General features: G+C 43.3%; 2 protein-coding genes across 3 annotated transcripts; one reads left to right on the forward strand and one right to left on the reverse strand.

Annotated features, from left to right (window-relative positions):
• Positions 1-40: 40 nt before the first annotated feature.
• On the reverse strand, positions 41-19,512 carry fdl (fused lobes). The gene is made up of 6 exons (XM_017164270.3): positions 18,930-19,512; positions 3,180-3,362; positions 2,598-3,109; positions 1,787-2,522; positions 1,404-1,722; positions 41-1,339 (listed from the first exon to the last, which is right to left on the reverse strand). The coding sequence occupies exons 2-6, from the start codon at positions 3,341-3,343 to the stop codon at positions 1,085-1,087; spliced, it is 1,986 nt and encodes a 661-aa protein (XP_017019759.1). The 5' UTR covers positions 3,344-3,362; positions 18,930-19,512; the 3' UTR covers positions 41-1,084.
• Positions 8,804-15,661, forward strand: s-cup (stanley-cup). Of its 2 annotated transcripts, none has more exons than XM_041776936.2 (3): positions 8,804-9,379; positions 12,397-12,547; positions 14,094-15,661. In XM_041776936.2, the coding sequence occupies exons 1-3, from the start codon at positions 9,024-9,026 to the stop codon at positions 15,285-15,287; spliced, it is 1,701 nt and encodes a 566-aa protein (XP_041632870.1). In that variant the 5' UTR covers positions 8,804-9,023; the 3' UTR covers positions 15,288-15,661. The 2 variants fall into 2 exon arrangements, with proteins under 2 accessions (XP_041632870.1, XP_070140194.1); XM_070284093.1 differs by lacking the exon at positions 8,804-9,379 and adding an exon at positions 12,147-12,302.
• Positions 19,513-19,812: the final 300 nt, after the last annotated feature.

Consider the following 19,812-nt stretch of genomic DNA (forward strand, 5'->3'; position numbering starts at 1 on the left):
TTTGTTAGATTAAAACCCCAAAAAAGGAACCAGCTTAGACTGGACTTGTAGTAGTTTTTATTATCGAGAGTGACTTGGAGTTACAGCAGAAATTGTTGTTAAACTAATGTAGGTTCATGATTTTCGGTATCTTTTTGCTTTTGATATATCTTATAGTAAGATCTTAAGTACGAAAACAAGTGGCTAACATAAAGCTTACATTCCAAACATTCCAAAGGTAGAATCATCGAGTTATCGAAAGGAAAACAAACTGTGAATACCCCCCATTTTATGTTCAGTGTAGTCTAGATTAGCTACTAAATTACTAGTCATCGAGTTAATGTGTATGAGTGTGTGTGTTAGTGTTAGTTGGGTGTGCCAATGCGTGCAAAAAACTTGTCGTAACGATTAATTTTTAATTTCTAATTCTAAGTTTTACTCATTTTTAGCAGTTTTTTCGTTTTACTTTCTGATTCTTAAGGTCACATTGTTTATATCACTGAAAATGTAATTTAATGTATACTATATAACTTAAGGCAACGCGAAATAAAGTGTAAAAAAACAAACACAGGTAAAAAAAGTGAAAAAGATCATGTCTTAATAATAAATGTTCTGCGAATAAAGCTTTTTTTGTTCAAATTATATCAAAAGGTTGCGTAATTTCTTAATTGTTTTTGATCCTTTTAAATACTATGTATTAATATATATATATATCGTAAGCCTATGTCTGTGAATTGGATGCGTATGAAATCTACAACTAAATCTATGAACTATGAACTATGAACGCTAATGTTCAATGTCGTCACCTGCATTCCATCAACCTCGACTTGATTCCCTACACTAGGTCATGTCTGCAATGTGCGCTATAATTCGAGATGAATTGTACTAGTTATGGGTGAGTGAGTGAGTGTTTGTATAGTTTGATCTATGTAAACGAAATTCGAGTCATGGTTTATGCCAGAAACCATTTCAAACAGTCCTCGTCGCCTGCTCCGAAGCCTAGGTATCCGTATAAAATAACAATTGGACTATCAACTAACTAACGCACATTTCGGGAGGGGTTGGTTTGGGATTTCGGGTTTACTTTCACTTCTTAGAGGTAATATCAAATGCATTCGCCGGGATTCTGGGCGCAATATTTGGGAAACAGAGCCTCCGCCCGTATGCCCAGCTCCACGAGGCGATTGCGGAACAATGAGATACGGCGGAATACGTCCGGCGGCACTATATCAATATCATGATCATCGCTGGGATCCGACCACAGGCGCTCAGCCAAAGCAGCAGAGCGTGGCCACAGCCGATTATCCAGCTGGTTCTCGTCCACCTGCTCCGTCCACATGCAGGCTTCGCCGCCCAAGACCTACGCACAGGAAAACCATTATTAATAAAAGTTATATATTAAATGAACTCCCAGAAAATCTTACCTGCTTCCTGTGCTTCTTGTCCAAACGCATCCTTTCCCAAGGCCTATGCTTGTAGACATTCTGCCAGGTGCGGTAAGGAGCACAGGCAGCATCTCCCGTGGCCCGCCAACTGCCGAACCCACAGTCCAAATACCAGGCATCCACATGAGAGAAAATCACATTGTAGCCGTTGTCCAGCAGATCATAGTTCTCCTGCCAGGTGCTACCGCCCCACACCTGCACGGCAAACTGGCTGTGCGGAAGACACTTGGTGTTGGTCAAGGCGCTGGACCAAACGGCCACATACTTGGGCGCCACGCCATTGTTGGCCAGCTTCAGTCTATCAGGGAAGAAAATCAATTAAAATCTAAAGTTTATGAGGCTAAAAGAACACCCGCCCTCACCTGGCCATCGCCTGCAGCATGAAATCACACCACAGACCCCTTAGATCTGTGTCATTGAAGTACTGCGCCCAGCAGTCAAGATTCACCTCGTCGCCGCCCAGATGGAAGAGGTCCGTGGGCCCCGTCTGCTGCAGCAGCTCCTCGTAGAGGCGTTGCAGTATGAGGTAGGTGTGGTTATTCTTCGGATTCAGCTGTCCGCAAGGCGGTTCACCGCAGTAGAAGCTCCACGGCTGTTGGTTAATGCACATGGCCAGCTCGCCCAGGCCACGCTTCGGTCCCCAATCCCAGCCATTGCCGGCATGGGCCGGAGCATCAATCTCCGGGATGACCTGAACACCATAGATCTTGGCAAACTCCGCCACCTCGCGCACATCCTGCTCGGTGTAGGTCTCGCTCTCGGAGTAGGCACCATGCTCAGCCAGCTCGGGATAGTGGCGTGAGATGTAGGGAAAACTCTGGGCATCCGTTAGATGCCAATGGAAGCGATTCAACTTGGACAGGCCCATGGCCACAATCGTTCGCTTGATGGACTCCACCGAGAAGTAGTGCCTCGAGGTGTCCAGCATCAAGCCACGATATCGGAACTTTGGAGCATCCTTCACCTTGCTGTTTGCGTAGGTGTGCAGCAGGCGATCCTCGTCGTCAAACCAGATGAGCTGCTGCAGTGTGGAGAGGCCATGACGGGCTCCAAAGTACGAGTTGGCTGTGATCTCCACCAGCAGACGGTGTCCTTCGGCTGTTAAAGCATGCAAAATAAAGGAAAATATTAGAAAAATAAATAAAAGATCCTTCTAAAACACAAGTTACTCACTGCTGGAGCTCAGCTGATAGCTCTCATCGTTGTCCAAACTAAAGTTAATGTCTCCCGATTTGTGCACACTGATCTTGATCTGCAAACTGGACAGATCCCCGGCCTGCCTGACGCCAAAGGTGGCGCCAAACAACGTGGCTGCTGGGCTCTGCGAATCCACATGACGCCTTAACTTGGAAGAGGACTCGCTAGCCGCTGATTCCGAGGCAGAGCCGCCGTAGTCCAACCTTTGGATCTGCCGCAGATCTTTCAGAAACCAGTCAAAGGCCAACTGCAGCTGCCTGCGCACCTCCCGGTGCGATGTGTCCACCTGCAGTTGCACATCCTCCACGGAGAAGCTGTGCGTGTGCTGACTGAGCTGGGATTTATGGGTGGGATGGGGCCAGATGTTGATGTCACCGCACGTCATGGAGCAGCTGATGAACGAGACCCGCTTGCCGGACTTGCCGTGATGGCTTACCCGCAGGCATCGGTCACTCTCGCACTTGTACGTCCAGGACTTTTCGACGGGTCTGCCCGAAATGATGAAGAAGGATTACAACTTGGATTTCAGCAGCTTGATTGGCACATAGACACACTCACATGGGAAAGGCACTGCCATCGCGATGGTTGTGCGGACGTTCCAGGGCCTCATTGTAGGCCTGGACCTTGGTGGCTCCCTGATTCCAATAGAGCACCGTCAGGATGAAGATGGCGCCGGAGAGCAGCGCCAAGAGAGCTCGGCGTAGCGAAACGGCCAGGGACATCTTATAGAGATAACGTAGGCTGGAAAAAGGGTAGAGAATGGAGGGTTTATTAATAATCCGAGTGGGGAAACTAGTTTTTCAAATCAATTAAAATTTTTATAAACAAAATACAAAAGCTTTAATTAATCTTTAAAGTGTTATTTTTAACCCATTGTCCTTATTAATTATAGTGAAACTTTAATTACACTTTACCCTTGGGGGTAAACTGTTTTTCCTCGAACCAGATTTTCCCCCAGCTTTAACTCCTCCCTCCCACTAGTTGACATCATCATCTGTTTTGGCTCTGGTTCAAAGAACTGAGACAGTTAAGCAATAATGCACAATAGCTGGTCGTGTCACAGGGACCCTTCCTTTTGGTCCGCCTTCCTTCATTTCGCCCGCTCTCTGTCACGGAGGACACATCGAACTTTAATCAATGCTCGCGACTTGGGCTTGACGAGCGATAAAATCAAAGGAAACCCAAGCGCAAGGAGTTGGGGCCACAGCCACATGCCATTTAGTGGCAATTGTTTGTTCTTCGCGACCGCGACTGCCTTCGCCCTTCCAATAACAACTCACACGCACACATGGCACACCATACATCCCCACCTTGGGAAGCACGCAAAGGGAATTGAGGTCTCCTGGTGGCGCCTGGCTGGGGCAAACATAATGAAAAATCGAAGACACCTCCGCAGAAATACAGAAACATAAGTTGGGGGTATGATAAGGCTCACCTTAGTTTGCTGAAAGATTTCACATAGTTGGATATAAAACCCATAATTCTTGAGTAATTTAAATATAAAAAAACTTGATGGAATACTAAAGAATACAAGATCAAAGGTGTCAGAGTCTGCTTCTTCAGTGGGTTCCTTGGGCAAGGTAGATAGAATACTAAACCCCACAAAGTGTCCCAAGTAAACACTTTTTTCTCAGCAGTTTGTTTGACCTGTTTAACCCGATTTTAACCTGCGTGTCAACCCCTAAACACCTTCCTTTCAACTGTAATCCCCATACCCATATCAGGTTTATAATAAAAACCTATAATTTAACGTTTTATGCTGCTTCCTTATCGATTTCAAATCAAATTACTTAACAAATGAGTGGAGAATCGAGGACCCGCAAACCCAAATATGATTTTATACCTATGTATATATATGTTATATATTTTTAGGGCGGTCTCTTTTAAACTTTTGCATAGAGGAACGGAGAACGAGGGCGAGGGCAAGACCTTGCCACCAATGGAGAATGGTACCAGGTGCCAGGTATCGTGACTTCCAGTTTGAATATACGTACGAACACACCTGTAAATGCAGTGCAACCTTTGCGTGCCGTGCGACTCCCGACAATCGAAGCTGGGCTTGGGTGAGACCTTAAAATTTTCATTACGCTTCATGTGAAAATATGAAATACTTTTGCAGGTCATGCAACAGAGAGAGGTGAATTCTACTTTTGCTCCTCGTCTCCTCTTCAGTGTTGCCACCGGCAACTGGAGGTGGAGGAGGTTAACTAACGCTGGCTGCCATATAGTGCTCCACCATTGCAATGGACGACGTGTGCTCTTTGCTTGTGGCCTGGCCCCATCATTACCTTGATGGTCGTGCATAATAAATCAACAGGCATGCATAATTAATGCCTGCCAATGCTTGAAAACGAAGGCAGTGCGAGGGGTCGAAAGGATTGCTGTGACTGTGACAGCCTCATTAGTTCCCGCACGGCGACTGTCAAAAATATGTTGTATAAAGTGTAGCATACATTGCAGCGCTTTCATGGGGGACTTCCCCTGGCTTTGTGCTTATAAAATACGGTACAAAAGTGGGTTAGAAACTGAAACGGACTTTGAATTGGAGCGTCTACAAGGGGCAGGTTGGTTGTAAATAATTTTTTATATTTTTTATTAAGACTTTATGGGGTTTTAAGCCTTGTAAGGAAAAAAGAGGTACTGAAAACTGACCCGAAACTCTACTAAGATTTACCTTTTACTGTATCTTTTATAAATAAATAGAAATAAAACCTTAATATTAATGTTGAGTCTTTCAGAATGCTTTTTATATTTTCCTAAATAATTAAAAGAATTTCTCTAGTCATAGGACAAAGCAAAATATGGGGATTGAAAATATATAGGGCATTCATTTTAGGCATTAGGTCTAATATCTTCTAAAAAAGTTTTAAATAAATTAAAATACGTATTTACGCTTCAATTGGTAAACCCTTTAGCAGTTATAATAATTTTATACTTCTCCCAGATTCCCCATTTATAAATACAACCATTTGTTGCCCCGTTTAGCCGACTGTCACTTGGGGTTTACACCACACACGGTGGCTTTTTTGGTTGCCTGGCTTGCTTACCCGCAACGCGTGCGCAGAGCGGCCCCCGAAAGTGACCAGAAGCGGCCGAAACTATCCATCATCATCGTTGGGCCCCCGCATCTCCCTGGCACGGTGTCACCCTAAAGCTGACCCAATGCTGCTGCTCCTCCTTCTCCTCCCACTACTCCTCCTTCAGGGAGACGCTCTAATGAGTCACGTTGCCAGCTGCCAACTGTTGAGGGGCGGCGTGACACACAAAAACGTGGCTGCCGCCCGTTTGTGGATGCTTCTGCTCCTCCTCCTCCTCCTGCTGCTGTTGCAGCTGTTCCCGCGGTGTCGTCCTCCTCCTGAATTGACAAATTTTCTTTCACACAAATCTAAAATTATGCCAGAAAGATGGAAAACTAAAATTGTAGCAGCAGCAGCAGCTTTTGTGCGCCATTCACGGCCGTCGAGCGGCAAGAACAACGTGCTCTTCAGCGCGCGCGACACTCGAGGTGCAGGCAACAACTACGACCGTGCGGAGAGCCCGCCCAACTGCTGAGCCGCCAACGTAGCGCGGATTTCAAGACGCTCCAACAACGCCGTCACCGCCGACGCCGCCAACAAACAGTTGGCACAACCAAAAACACACACAGGACGACTGAGAGAGAGAAAGAGAAAGGGCGTGCACAGAGAAAAATGGATACTAATTTGCATACTGAAGAGAAATATATACAAATTTTTAGCAAGTAACAATAGGAAATCTAAGGGATTGCTATAAAAATTTTGCTGGATAATTTAATAGTTTAGAAAGATAAACTTGGTATTGAAAAACAAAGAACAAAGCCAAAACAAGAAAAGAAACAAACTTCTGAAGGCTCAGTTTGCATATGATCCTGACATCCAATCAAAAATCGATCGTAACTAAGCCAAAAATGCATCAAATTCAATTCGGAAAGCTTTTCTATGCTAGTTTTTTCAAGGTTAACAAATCAATTTGAAATATTAAGAAATCCAAAATTTTTGAAATTTTTAAAAATTTTAACGATGTAACCCCTTATAAAATTTTGAAAAAATTACTCAAAATTTGATTTCTTTGCAGAGTGGCTAAAAAGACTCCCAGTGCAGAGAAAACTGAGAAAGTAAATGAGAGGGGCGACAAAAATGGCGTGCAACTATTTACATATGTTCTTGAACCAACTCAGGGCGACTGTGCCCGTGCCTGCCTGTGATTGTGTGCAGCTGGCTTGGGCTCTACCTATAGCCAAAGTCATAGTTACTGAGGAGAAGCTGCTCAGGGAACACAGTGCCGCCCCCGAATATTGGACAGGCACACTGAGGCCCAAAAATGCCCATTTAAATGTTTGTACGAGTGCGAGTGCGTCATAAATTAAAAGCAAATTTGCCAGAAATAATACGTGCATTTCAATTAGTTGCTAACGGCTGGCAATTATAATGATGATTGCATACGGGGGACGGGCAGAGCCGGGCCAGGCCGGGCCGGTGGTGCCATAAAACGTGGACCGATATGCAAATGGTCTACATTTCATTGAGGCATTTAGGCGAAACATTTTTGAAATTGTTTCCATATTGTTGCAGTTATTTTGAAATGAGAGTGGGGGGGCTATGTAAAAGGCTAACAAATGGGGAATATTGTAAAAATAATAAAAGAGGAAGAGGGGTCTTAACGCCTTTACAATGTCTACATTTAATGATGATAAAATTGAATTATTTCACGAGCAATTTTAGGTTTTGAATAGATGATAAATCATTTATTTAAACAAAATGTTTGGTTTATATTAGCCGAAAATTAAGGATACGCAATGTGAGCCTCAAAACTGACCATAAAAAAGGTATAGTAATGTAGTAAACTTTAAAAAAAAAACCCCTTTCTTTATAATTTGGTTTAAATTTTAAAGTTTCTGAGATAAATTCCCTTTAAATTTATAAACGCATCACTCATACGCCACGTGTGCCCTGCAGCATGCCACCTGCATTGCTCAATATGTGCGACGCAGACTGTTGCCTCTGAGTCGCATTATTATTTATGGGCGCATGCCGTGAAAAATGTCAGTTGGCGACAAGTGTTGTTCAAATGGCATGCACGGTTGCCACAACAACAAATACAGTAGCAAAATGTGGCAGTAGAAGCAGCAGCAATCGCAAGCAGCAACAGCAAGCAGCAACAACAGCAATAATGACAACTCATACGAGCATACAAAAGCATTTTGGCGCTCAATTTGACGTGAAACGTGCAGGAACAGGACTTGAGTGAGTGAAAGGGATACAAAGGGAAGCTCAATACAAATAGCCATGCTTGGCCTTTGTCGTCGACTCTTCCTTTATCCTGACAACCCGCCTTCCTCCACAAGCTATAAAGAGAGGGAAAGGCAGTAGCTGAAAAATGGGCAACGCAACTTGTAACAGGCAAGCAGCAACATCAGCAGCAATAGCAGCAGCAGCAACAGTAGCAGCAGCAGGATAAGCAGTCGCAGCAACACACGAAGTGAAAAGAGCCCCAGCCGAAGTCGGGTTCATTCGGTTGCCAAGGCAACTTCGTCGGGGCACACACAACAAAAGGATAAGCCAAGCCAAAGTCCTCAGCCAGCCAGCCAGCGAGCGGGCGAACTAGTCAGCAAGTCAAGCCGGAGCTCAGTTGCAGCAGCGCAACGCATTTGCCCAGACGCACAACTCGCGATTCGCGGCCGAAAACTACTAAACAAAGTTACCGAAATAGACTTGTTCTTTTGCCTTGGCCATCGATCGTTGTAACAGTTACACAGAGAAAAAAATATTTATCGGTCTTCAATCAAATATATTCAATTAAGCAGAGTGATTGAACAATTAAATGATCAGTCTTGAAATCAATAATGATAATAAAGCAGAGTATAAATTATTCGAAAAATTAAATAAACCTTAAAGACAAAGGTGGTTAAAGGGGAAAAAGTAATTAAATTCAATTTATAGTGCTAAAAACCTGCAAAACTATCAACAGATACTAAATAGGATATCTCTCTTGAAAATATATTATAAATAAAAGCCAAAGCTGTTAAATATATAAAATATATTAACCCTAAAATAAAAGAAAATACCTTCACCAAAAATATCAAAACAAATTAAAGTGTAGTGTGTCAGTTAGTGTGTGAACCTTGGTGTTGCCTGGTCGTGCTAGTGTGTTGCCTTCGGGTCGTCGGTCGCGAGGTCTAACAGTCGCTGTTCGTCCTTGCTGCGGTCTAGGAGCCCGCACACACAGTCAAGAGGGTTAGTCACAAGTCCTGGGCTGCCAGCCCATTCTAGATGTGCCCAGCCCGAGGCAAAGGTGTGCGTGCTAATGGCTAGTGTAATGAGTGCTGCGCCGTGCTAATCGTTATGCAATCGCACCGTTTCGATTTGGACTTGAAGTCGCTGTGAAATGTCTCTAAAGCATTATGCAACTAAGGCGGGAGCGGGAGCACCAATGGCCTTCGGTCATAATCAAACAATCCCAACCACATCAGTTGCCACAACAACGCCGGGAGTTTCAACATCATCCGGCAGCGAGGAGGAGGAGCTCCTGCAGCAGCAGCAGCAATCCCAGGAGCATATCTCCTCCTCATCCTCGATTACCACATTTACCACCTACTATACCAGCGGCCTGGGGCAATATCATCAGCAGCGCGGCGGCCAAGGATCTGTCAGCTCCAGCGGCGGAGGAGGAGGAGGAGGACCTGGCGGACCCCAGACTTATGCAAATGTTGTCAACGGAAATGTGAATCTGCTGCTTGGCGGGTAAGTCTGACAGCTCCAGATCCAGTTGACAACTGATGGCGAGGCATCACGAGGAAGAGCCAAGGTGGGGCTCGTGGGAAATGTGAAAGAGTGGCGCACACATCATGGCTGCAACTTTTGGCAACTGAACTGGCTAAGCTAAGCATTCCCACAAGTCCTATCCTTCTGGCCATTAATAAATTAGAGTTGGCAACAAAGTTGGACGGACTTGACTTGGACTGAAATCAATCAAATATTTACATTTTTAAGGAACTTTTTTCTAGAAATTGTACCTTCGATCGATAGTGCCAGCTAAACCTATTTGTTTGGTGCATTTGTACTTGGGGTTAATTGTTTTTGATTACTTTAACAGGGCTGTAATTCGAGGCTATTATCTAGAGATATCTTATCTATTGATTTACTACTAACTGGAGATTAGGTAAAAGCTTTAACTGAATATTTATTATGGATAATTCAGTAATTTTACTGGCACAAGGGCTTAATTTGAGGCAGCTATGTAAGGATCGCTTATTTCTGGTTTAACCACTAAACTGAGGTTACTTGAAATCAAACTTTTACTAGCTGTAAAGTATATATATTTTAAATTATCCAGTAAACATAACTGATAAAAAGTCATACTGAAGAAAAACTATTCAAACAAACCATTTATATTGGCAAACCACTAACTAAAAATTCAATGGCTGAAATATGACTTTAACTACCTGCTAAGTATATTTTTTTAAATATTTATTTTCTTGTTTTGTTAAACCCTTAACCTGAGGTTAGTTAAAATCAACATTTTACCAGAAAATAATTATATATTCTATTGATAATTCACTTAACAAAACTGTAATTTGCAGTCACTATCTAAAGATCTCCCTTCCAATGGCTAACCATTAACAGGACTAGCTAAAAGCTGCATTTAACCACCCAGAAAGCACACAAAATCAACCAATCATTAAAAATGCTTAACAGCAGTTCGTAAATTGCAGTAATTGCCCCATTTGTAGACACACAAATATGCACACATATTTTAGAAGGATATTACCAGCACACAGCTCTCTCTCTCATAGATCATAATGCCCTGTTGTGCGCTCTTGATTTATGAGCTGGAGCTGCAAATTAATAAACATCAACATTTTAAGCGTCGTCGAGATGCGAGGCGGTGTCAAGCTGCCTCCGCTCTTTTGCTATTTTCAGGCGCAAAATAATAATTATAATTGCGCCAAGCCATTTCTCTGCCTTTTTTTTCGCGGAAAACCGAAGCATCCTTTTTCCCTTTGCCTAATAAAATTTATTTTCGTGTGCAACACGAGCTTTTCCCCACTTTTCCCCTCTCTCTTTTTTTTTGGTTACAAAATCCAACAACAACAAACAGCGCGTATTGTCAACACAGTTTTTTATAGTTTACTTCTTTTTGATGTCTGTAAACATCACGCGCCGAAAAAACTTTATTTTAACTACATTTTTATCGATTTGTCTTGGTGGGCAATTCATTGAAAATAGCCACAAATAAAAATGGGGCAAATTGGGGAAAGGGTAGAGCAGAAGGGAGAACCACATGCCGTTGTTGTCTCTCTGTGGAAGGTTGCCAGAAACTGGGCTCGAAAAGAGGTCCTTAATGAACTGTTGACATGCGAGAAATTGCGTGAACCGGGGGAAAATGAACAGCCAAAAAAAAATACAGAAAGAAAAACCAGGATGAGACAGGAGAGACAGAGGAAGAAACAGTGGAAGAGCGGAACGAACACTGGACAGACAAGTGGGACACAATGTTGCATTCTAAAGTGGATTAAGTGACGTCATGGAAATGCCTCGAGCAGCGAAATCGACACGAAACCTTTTTCCGGGCAAGGGACGGACTAAATAAACCAGTGGGTTTCAATAAACCCAACATGAATCCGACAGCCGACAGCGTTAAAAGGAAATTTTGATAACTGGCAATCAAGGCGGATAGTGGGGGGTATTTTCCTGATTTATTGATAAATTCCGGAAAAGTTTCTAGGGCTACCACACCTAAGAAAACGATTAGCGAATAATGGTACAGATACTGGAGAAATCAGGAGAGTTTAAATAAATTGTTAAAAGTGTTAAGAAAGATAAGTAAATGCTCAGTTAACTCTGTAAACTTTGATTAAAAAAACACAATTTAACAAACACTGCCAAGAGAGGTTTATCTTATAATTAAAATATTAATTTCCTAGCCAAATATCTGCCAAAACAACTCAACTAACTTGTTAATTTGCCTGTAAAACCACAAAACACATAGTTGTCTCTGTAAACTGCAATTAAATGCCACTCAAAAATTGATTTAAGCCAGAATTTTAGCCACAATTCTAAGCCAAGCAATATGTTTACCTTAGGTAGGCAATTAAATAAATGAAATTATAAGGTTTAGACCGCCTTTATGCCAATTATCTGCTTAAGGTAAACAATATACAGTTATATGTGGTTCACAGAAACCAAGAGAGTTAATGAAACTATCAAATTATGGCAACCATTATTGAAATTAGCTCAGGGAAACTATTGAAATTACCAAGGCGAAATTGTTAGACAAAGTGTGCTTGGCTAACCAGCAGCAAAAGGCTCTTCAAAACTCACTCTGCTGCTAGGAAGGTTAACTTGCCTAGTTTCTGGGTTGATTTAAAATCGTGATAAAGCCAACAAAAGTCTGCACTAACTAATTAAGGCAACATCATAACGTAAGAAAAGTAATTTCCGCTCTGGTGATGTATGAATCCAACACAATGACAACATTGTGCCAGATATTTAGGCCATCAATATGCAGGCTAAAATAAATAAACACAAACACAAACACAGAAAGAGACAGAGACAGGCATTTGCAATTTGTTTGACAAAATTAATAAATGCCAAAAACGGCATTAATACAATATTATCATGATGGCAATTTATCGAGGCCTGGCAATCAATTTCATTCCACCATGTGGGCCCGATATCCGTGGCATAACACACACTGCATTCATATTGCCATTTCTATTAGCCATTCCCATTCCCATTTTCCCATTTTCCCATTGCAGGGCCATGCTCTCCCTGGTGACAACCATATTGTGTGTGGTCTGCTATTGTTGCCATCGAAACATCAAAAAGCGAACAGAGGCCGCCTACAGGCAGCAGCAGCACCAGTGGCTCGAAGGCGATCCCAACATGGAAATATACAGCGTCGAACAGGTGAGTTGTGTTTATATATTAGTATCCATGTAGCTCGGGGTTCTATCTCCACTCGGGCAGGGGCTCGACTGGGCTCGGCTCATTGTGTTGTCCAACTGCCAGAATAACAAACGGATGATGTTAAAGGCTCCACCAATAGTTGAGGGGCCACAATGGAAACTGACAACTCGCCTCCAACGGAGAGAGAATCAGGAGTTGGTATTTAATTAAAGGAAACTAGAGAAGGTAGTTCAATGTTCAATTATGCAGGGGGTTTCAATTATATTTTGTATATATTTATGAAGCTAGAAATTCATTCAAATTAAACACAATTCTTCTTATAAAAAGAAAGCTCGCAATTGGAGACTGAGAAGCTGTCTTGTCCACTTTTCAAGTACAAAGGAGTACATATCATCATTCTACTTATTTATTTTTAATAATTTATATTTAGAAGCTTATTAAAGAGCTAATAGGTGTGAAAAATATATTAAAATATTAAATACCCAAAAAGACAGATCACCTTCCCCAACTAAATCCAATAAAATCCCCTCCAAAACCCCAATTAAAAACTAAAATCACAATTAAGGCTAAGCAAAGTATAAAATGAAATATTAGTAACCCAGTTTATAATACATTTTGATGACCCAACACCAATTGTGTGTGGGGAAAAGACAACCAACCACAGGCCAACCCTAATTATCCTTTTTCAAGTTTAAGCCAACATTTCATGAAGACAGTTTGAAAGTAAGTCAGAGGCCAGGCTGAAAGCAGGCCAGTAATGGATATTTATGCGGCGCATTTAACAGGTGCGACAGCCGCGAGAAAGTAAGGCCGAGCGACAATTTTCTATTGCCATTGCAAGTGGACGCCACAGAAGCCGCACACTTGGCCCTGGACTAGGGCTTTATTAAGTTACCAGTTACCGCCTGCGGCCCACTAATACCAGAAAAAAAAACAACCAAACACCCCCGGTTTGCCATCAGTCAGTTCATTGTTGTTTGTTGGCCCGCTGGGAAACGAAGGAGGAAAAGCAACAACAAAAAAATAGAGGAAAATGCCGGCAAAAGGCTCCACCGCGTAAATCAACGTTAGCCCGTCCAGGCGCCAAATGTCAACTGCGGACAGAATGAGGGGGAAGCCCATAGCCTGGCATGGGTTTCCTGGGCCTGGTGGTCAAGTCCTGGTTGTACAGATATATCTGTATACAGAGACAAATAAATTTATGATGTGTGCAATTTAAACTTTTTTATTTGATCGCGTAAATTTCACTTGCCCGCCGCATCTCCATTAAGAAGCTAAATTACAATTCGTCCAAGCGGAGATCAGCAATTACTCATGACCTTGAGGGAATTTGGGTTCTGTGGGAGGATAAGACTTATATAGAGAGTTTGGGTTTTAGGGAAAGTAAAGTATTATTTTGGAATTAAGTAGATGTAATATTTTTACTCCCAAACATTACTCTAAATATAATTTATTTTAGTTAATAATTATATAATTATAAAGGTAAATAATTATATCGATTTTAACTCCCCTTTCTTATCCCACTTTCCCTTATCTTCCCTTGCAGTGCTACGAGACTTCGGGCCTCTTCCTAGGCGACTCCACCGATGGCCTGTCTGCCGTGCCGGCCCTGCACCACGAGCCACCGCCCTCGTACGATGCTGTGGTGCTGCACGAGCAGCAGCTCCACCAGCAGCAGTTGGAGCAACAGCAGCACCAGCAATTGCAGCTGCAACTGCAACAGCAGCAACAGCTTCTCATGCAGCGAGTCTCACCGCCGCCAGGATACCGCTCCTCGCTGGACTTAAACTATCAACACCAGCAGCAGCACCCGGGGGCAGGCGGAAGCCGCGGTACCCCCGATGGCAGCGTGGATGCAGTGGCCAGTGGCAGTGCCGGAGGAGGGGTAGGTGGCGGCGGCAACGGACTCTTGGTCAATAAGCAATTGCAATTGGCGCTTAATGCCCAATCCTGCTGCTCCCTGCAACGGGCCGAGGTGGAGAGTATGTGGAATGCCGCGGCAGCGGCTGTGGCAGCCCGAAGCGGAAATTGCCTGGAAATGGAGGCCCTGCAGCCTGCAGCGGCACCGCCGCCGCCCTCTCTGCCACTGGCCCTGCAGGTGCGCAAGCCCGTCCAGAACATCAGGTTGAATACCTTTGGGCGGCGGTACCTGCAGCAGAGCCATCAGCACAGTGCCACCCACTACCGGCGGGGCTGTCCGCTGTGCGGCAAGTTCCGCTATGAGATCGAGGCGGAGGATGAGCCCCTGACCGCTCTGTCCGTAGAGAGCGGTCTGAATATGAGTGGACGACGTGAAGAGGAGGAGGAGAATCCGCCAAGCTGTCCCTGTCCCAGCGATTGCGATAATGGCAACCACATGGCAGCCGGCGATGCACAGCAGGATGAGGAAAATGGGAACGTAGAGGCAGCCGCCACATTGGAGGCAGCGCCTTCTAACGAACGCACTTCCTCCTCGCCGCCCCTAACCGCTGTCAACGATGAAAATGACAACGCAGCAGCAACATCAGCAACATTGGACACAACAGCAGCAGCAGCAACATCGGACAGAGAGGCAGCAACATCAACCGGCGGAGAGCAGGCCGCGGGCAATCATCAGAGGGCGGAGCAGGACGAGGACGAGGATTTGAACACCATTAACGAGAACGGCATCATCAGCCTGGACATGAGCAAGATAATTGACAGATCGGGCCTGCCCACATACGAGGGAGCCCTCAAACTGGAGTCCAGTGGTTATGTGTGAGCCTAATGGGGCGTCTGTAAACCAAAAACCTAAATCACAAGTGTGCTTTAACTACGATTAAGATGAGTTTCGATATTTAGAGAAAGAATATGCCTTTCTACAGACTAGAACTTGCCTGTAAGCCACCTTATTAGCTACCTTACAGCCCCCAGAGAGTCTTTTGTTTCACGAAAAGATTACTAAGAACCCACTAAAGTTACATGCACACTTCAATATAATGCCTTTAAAGTATTTTGTTTACTAGAGAGTTATTTTGAGAGAGGTTACCAAGGGGTATTTCCTTACCTAAGCTGGCATTCCGCACACAAATCTCTCTGGTAACAAAGGAAAACAATAATGTTAACGTTTAAATGTCTAGAGCTAAGCCCCCCCTCATCGTGCATATCCCTGTAAATGTTCGTTTCGAATATGAATACTCGTATCAATAAAGAATCAAAAGTTGTAATTGAAAGCAACAAGCAATGGCAACCTCAATCCGGTATCCGCAATCAGCAATCCGCAACCTTCGCAACCTTATTTACACATGAGTGCAGCAGAGGTTTTTTAGTTTTTAGTTTAGTTCCAACGCAATCCAATTGATTTTGTATTAAAAAAAAACACAGTCGGCGGTGGGGGAGCGCTATAAAAAACGAAACCAGAGCAAAGAATGGCATGCAAACAAATCGTCAAAGACAACGGGCTAACAAGCGCCAAGATAACAGAGACTACACAACACCAAACCATCCAACCACCCACGACCCCAAAACCCCCCCCTTCTAGTTTCCCAGCCTTCTCTGTGAATTTTCCGTTTTCCTTTTTCACCGCACTTACCTCAGACAGACGACGGCTTTGTGTCTCTGTCTGGATCGTTTGCATGATGAGAACGAGAGGGTTTTTATGTTTAAAAGGGTCACCACGTCGGCTGCTTGATGCCCTAAAGCTTGGGAGTTTTTTAAATAACAAAATTACTATTTTAATTTAGAGAATTTATAGGCAAAAAAGGTGAGTAATATTTTATTTGTAGTTTAAAGTCTCTTTGTAAACAAACAGCTTTCCTCATTTCACCGAAAAACCCCACTAAATACTTCACAAAATATCAAGTATACGCACTGTTTCGCAACTTACAAACAGAGTAACCTCAATAAAACAAAAGCACTTCACATATTTTGAAGACTCCACTAAATATCAAGTATACGCAAGACCTACCCTAATTTAGAGCAACTTCACAAAACAAGTATACGCACTGTTCGCCCACTTAAAACAACTTTTAACATGAATCAAGTATGCCAAGGGTATTAGAGTAGCAAATCGTTTACAATTGCGGATTCTGCTCTCGGTGTGGTCAAGCGGAGAGGCAGAAGAACTCTTGTTTTTACTGCTTGTACCTTTCATTTTGCCCTCGTGCCACATTGAAAATGGTAACAAGAAACTTGTTAGTGGCACTTCACAGAAGGAAGGGTTTGAATGCCGCCTACCGATTATGCAACCTTGAAGGGAAACTCAGGGGTGGGGCTACACAATTATGCACAGGCCTAGGATTACACTCGAGATCACATTCAAATCGCCACTTAAACCCCAATCAAATGCGGTTTATAAACGCTTTATTTGTGTGTGGGATGATTTCGTTTAACACTCTCGTACCGTCGTGTCAGCAGCATTTGAGACCGTTGTTGTTCAATCGTTGCTCTTCACGTGAGCTCTTAACCACCACCACCAACGTGGGCAATAAATACAAAGAATTTAATTTTGGTTTATTTATGGCCATGCCAGCGGCGATATTTTTGGGCCACGCATTAGCACTATTCCCGATTTCGAATCCGATTCCGCGCGCGCCTTTTGTTGATAATTGCAAACTGAATGCGTCTGCCGGTCTGATGATGATGTAGTGGCACAACAAGTCGCAGCCACATCTGCACCGATGCCGATGCCGCTGCCGAGTGGCAGCCACAGCTGAGCGGCACAAAGAGGTGGAAAATGATAGAAAAGAGAGCACCCCAGACGGCGGCTGCTAATATGTGCATGCCAAACAAAATAGAGCGGCGAACGAGAGCTGAAAATGAGACTGAACCGAGCTGAACTCATGGGAGAAATGAACGGGCACGGGAGATGGGGAAAGAGATGGGTATGGGGGTATCGATGGGTTTCGAATGGGCTTTAGGATGGTGTTTTTCCGCTGCCGAACCAAACTGCGCAGCACACCGTTTGACCCTTTCCACACACACACACACACAGCAGCTACAGCCCCTTCGATTTATTAATAAAACCAAAAGAGACACACGAACACGGGCGAGCCGTGGTGTGGCATGAGCTGTAGCACTCTGAGGTGTGAGCTGTGAGGCGACACAAGCTCTAGCACTAGCACTTTGCCAACAACTGCCTCTCGTATTTATAATTGCTGCAAATTGCCGCTTAGAAACTCATGTTCCTGCCGGGGCATCGGGCCAAACTACTCGAGCCACTTACGCCGATGTCATCATCATCATCATCATCGGGAGCATCGGCAGCATCACCATTCTAACAGCGTCATCATCATCATTATCATTGCTGGTAGTGAGTGCCAGGCACGTGCTTAAAAATAGACTATAATGGGTCACTAAATATAAAACCGTTTGGCAATTGGTGTGACCTAAAATTTCAGATATTCAAAATGTGTGAATGGAAGACGAACTCTTAAATGCTCTTAAATAAAAAAAAAAGTGAGATAAGAAGCAATTAAGAGCACTGCAAGAGAATACTAAGAAAAACAATAATTAAAGCCAGGGTTTCTTTCCTAGAAATTATTTATAATTAAATTTCTTATCTCTTAAAACAAACTGTGTCAGAGAGCAAAATAGCAATATAAGCTTGAAAAACAAAGTTTATAACGATTAAAAACGAATTTTTAATGATTAAAACATTGAAAAATAAATGTATTTATAAAACAAAAGAATTATTTTAAAAGAACTTTAAATTCTTTTAAAGATATCTTATTATTATATTTTATTCTGAAGCAAATTTATTTCTTTTCCCCGGAGCCTTTAAAACATTTTACCGATAAGGCATTGTTAAGTAGTGAATAGCTCAGGGCCGCGATATCGCTTCCGTTCCCCAGAACGCCGGCTGGAACCGCTCGAGTTTTGAATAACACACACACTCTCACAAAAAAAAAAAAACAGTTGCAAACAGTAACTCAAATGCATTAAGATTACAACAGCAACAAATAAAGCCAGTCATGACGCAAGTGGGCCAAGCCACAAAGGAAAGACGAAAGCCGAAAGTAAAAGTGCAAATAGCAAATAGCCAAAAAATATGCCCGTACACGTACTGGCGCACTCACTTATTCAAAGGGGCCTCCAGTGGCGTAGGCAGGTTTTTTTTTTGGGAAAAGGAAAAGGTGAAAGGGAATAGGTTACTCTTTTATTTATTTATTAATAGAACCAAGAACTTTTTAAGTACATAAACATCAAATTGGTTTTGAAAAACTTATAATATGTAACACACTTCCAATTCAGAGACTTTTTCAAACGAACTCTAGAGACTAGGCTGAGATGATGGCCCCAAAATGTCCTCCCCTGCCTACGCCACTGACCAATAGCCCCAGACACACACATACACACACTTGCGATTGCAGACAAAAATATGTACGAATGCTTGTAAAGTACAAGCGTACTTTTGTAGACTTACCCACACTGGGAATGCTCTTAGCATGTCCTGATTTCCTCCGTTGCCAGGACAACAACAGAGCCAGCGGAGGAGAGGATCTAAAGCTTGCTTGTAGATTCTAGGGTGTTGCTGGTGCGATAAGATAAGCGTGAGCCTGGCAGGCAGGCAGGCAGGTGTGGTCACAGAAGCGGCTGCTCCTATTGCTATTGCTTTGCGGCTTGTGGTGCGTCTGCCTTACTTTTTTTTTGTTGTGCTTTATTTTGCGGCGGCTTTGTGCGGCAGCGGCTTGCTGGGCTGGACTGGCGTTACATTTTAAACAGTTGGTTCCAATCGAAACTCATTTGTGCTGTAATTTACACAAAGTGCACACGACGACAGCGGCAGCGCGAGCGAGACGGGGCGAGCGAACGAATGAACACGGAAAAATTCTGCTGCACTTGAATAAGTCCCCTATTTGCACGCTGTCCGTACGAAACAGCTGGACGACAGACATTCGGAGTGTGGTTTAAACAATAGCACTTTCCGTGTTTGCCTTGACAATTGGTTAATTATTGTGCTGGGCAAACATTTATTGCAAAAAAACAAAAAACAAAATCGGTGACTGACCGTATAAGGGAAAACGGTAAAATACTGTCATTTGCTGGGCAAGGGAAATATACTGAAAGAGAAAAATACTGACTTGTATGAGGTGTGTCATTTGTGACGTCACTGAAAGCATTTTAGTTTCTATTATATTTAACTAGTTAATGGATTTCCTTGGTAGTTAATGTTTTTTACTGTTTTTAGGATTTTCCAAGCAACTAGCAGTATAAGAGGTTTACAGAATCTGATAATTGCTTTCTTGAGTCACCTTTTCAGTCAAGCATACTTAACCGTTAGCCCGCACTTTCTATTCAAATTTAAA

The sequence above is a fragment of the Drosophila kikkawai genome, chromosome 2R (assembly GCF_030179895.1).
Source record: "Drosophila kikkawai strain 14028-0561.14 chromosome 2R, DkikHiC1v2, whole genome shotgun sequence".
Lineage (NCBI taxonomy): Eukaryota > Metazoa > Arthropoda > Insecta > Diptera > Drosophilidae > Drosophila > Drosophila kikkawai.

Coding starts and splice junctions, on each gene's coding strand:
- fdl (XM_017164270.3), bottom strand. CDS start 3,343: ATGTCCCTGGCCGTTTCGCTACGCCGAGCTCTCTTGGCGCTGCTCTCC. Junction 3,110..3,179: donor GATGGCAGTGCCTTTCCCAT/GTGAGTGTGTCT, acceptor CATTTCGGGCAG/ACCCGTCGAAAAGTCCTGGA. Junction 2,523..2,597: donor CTATCAGCTGAGCTCCAGCA/GTGAGTAACTTG, acceptor ATGCTTTAACAG/CCGAAGGACACCGTCTGCTG.
- s-cup (XM_041776936.2), top strand. CDS start 9,024: ATGTCTCTAAAGCATTATGCAACTAAGGCGGGAGCGGGAGCACCAATG. Junction 9,380..12,396: donor GTGAATCTGCTGCTTGGCGG/GTAAGTCTGACA, acceptor TTCCCATTGCAG/GGCCATGCTCTCCCTGGTGA. Junction 12,548..14,093: donor AAATATACAGCGTCGAACAG/GTGAGTTGTGTT, acceptor CTTCCCTTGCAG/TGCTACGAGACTTCGGGCCT.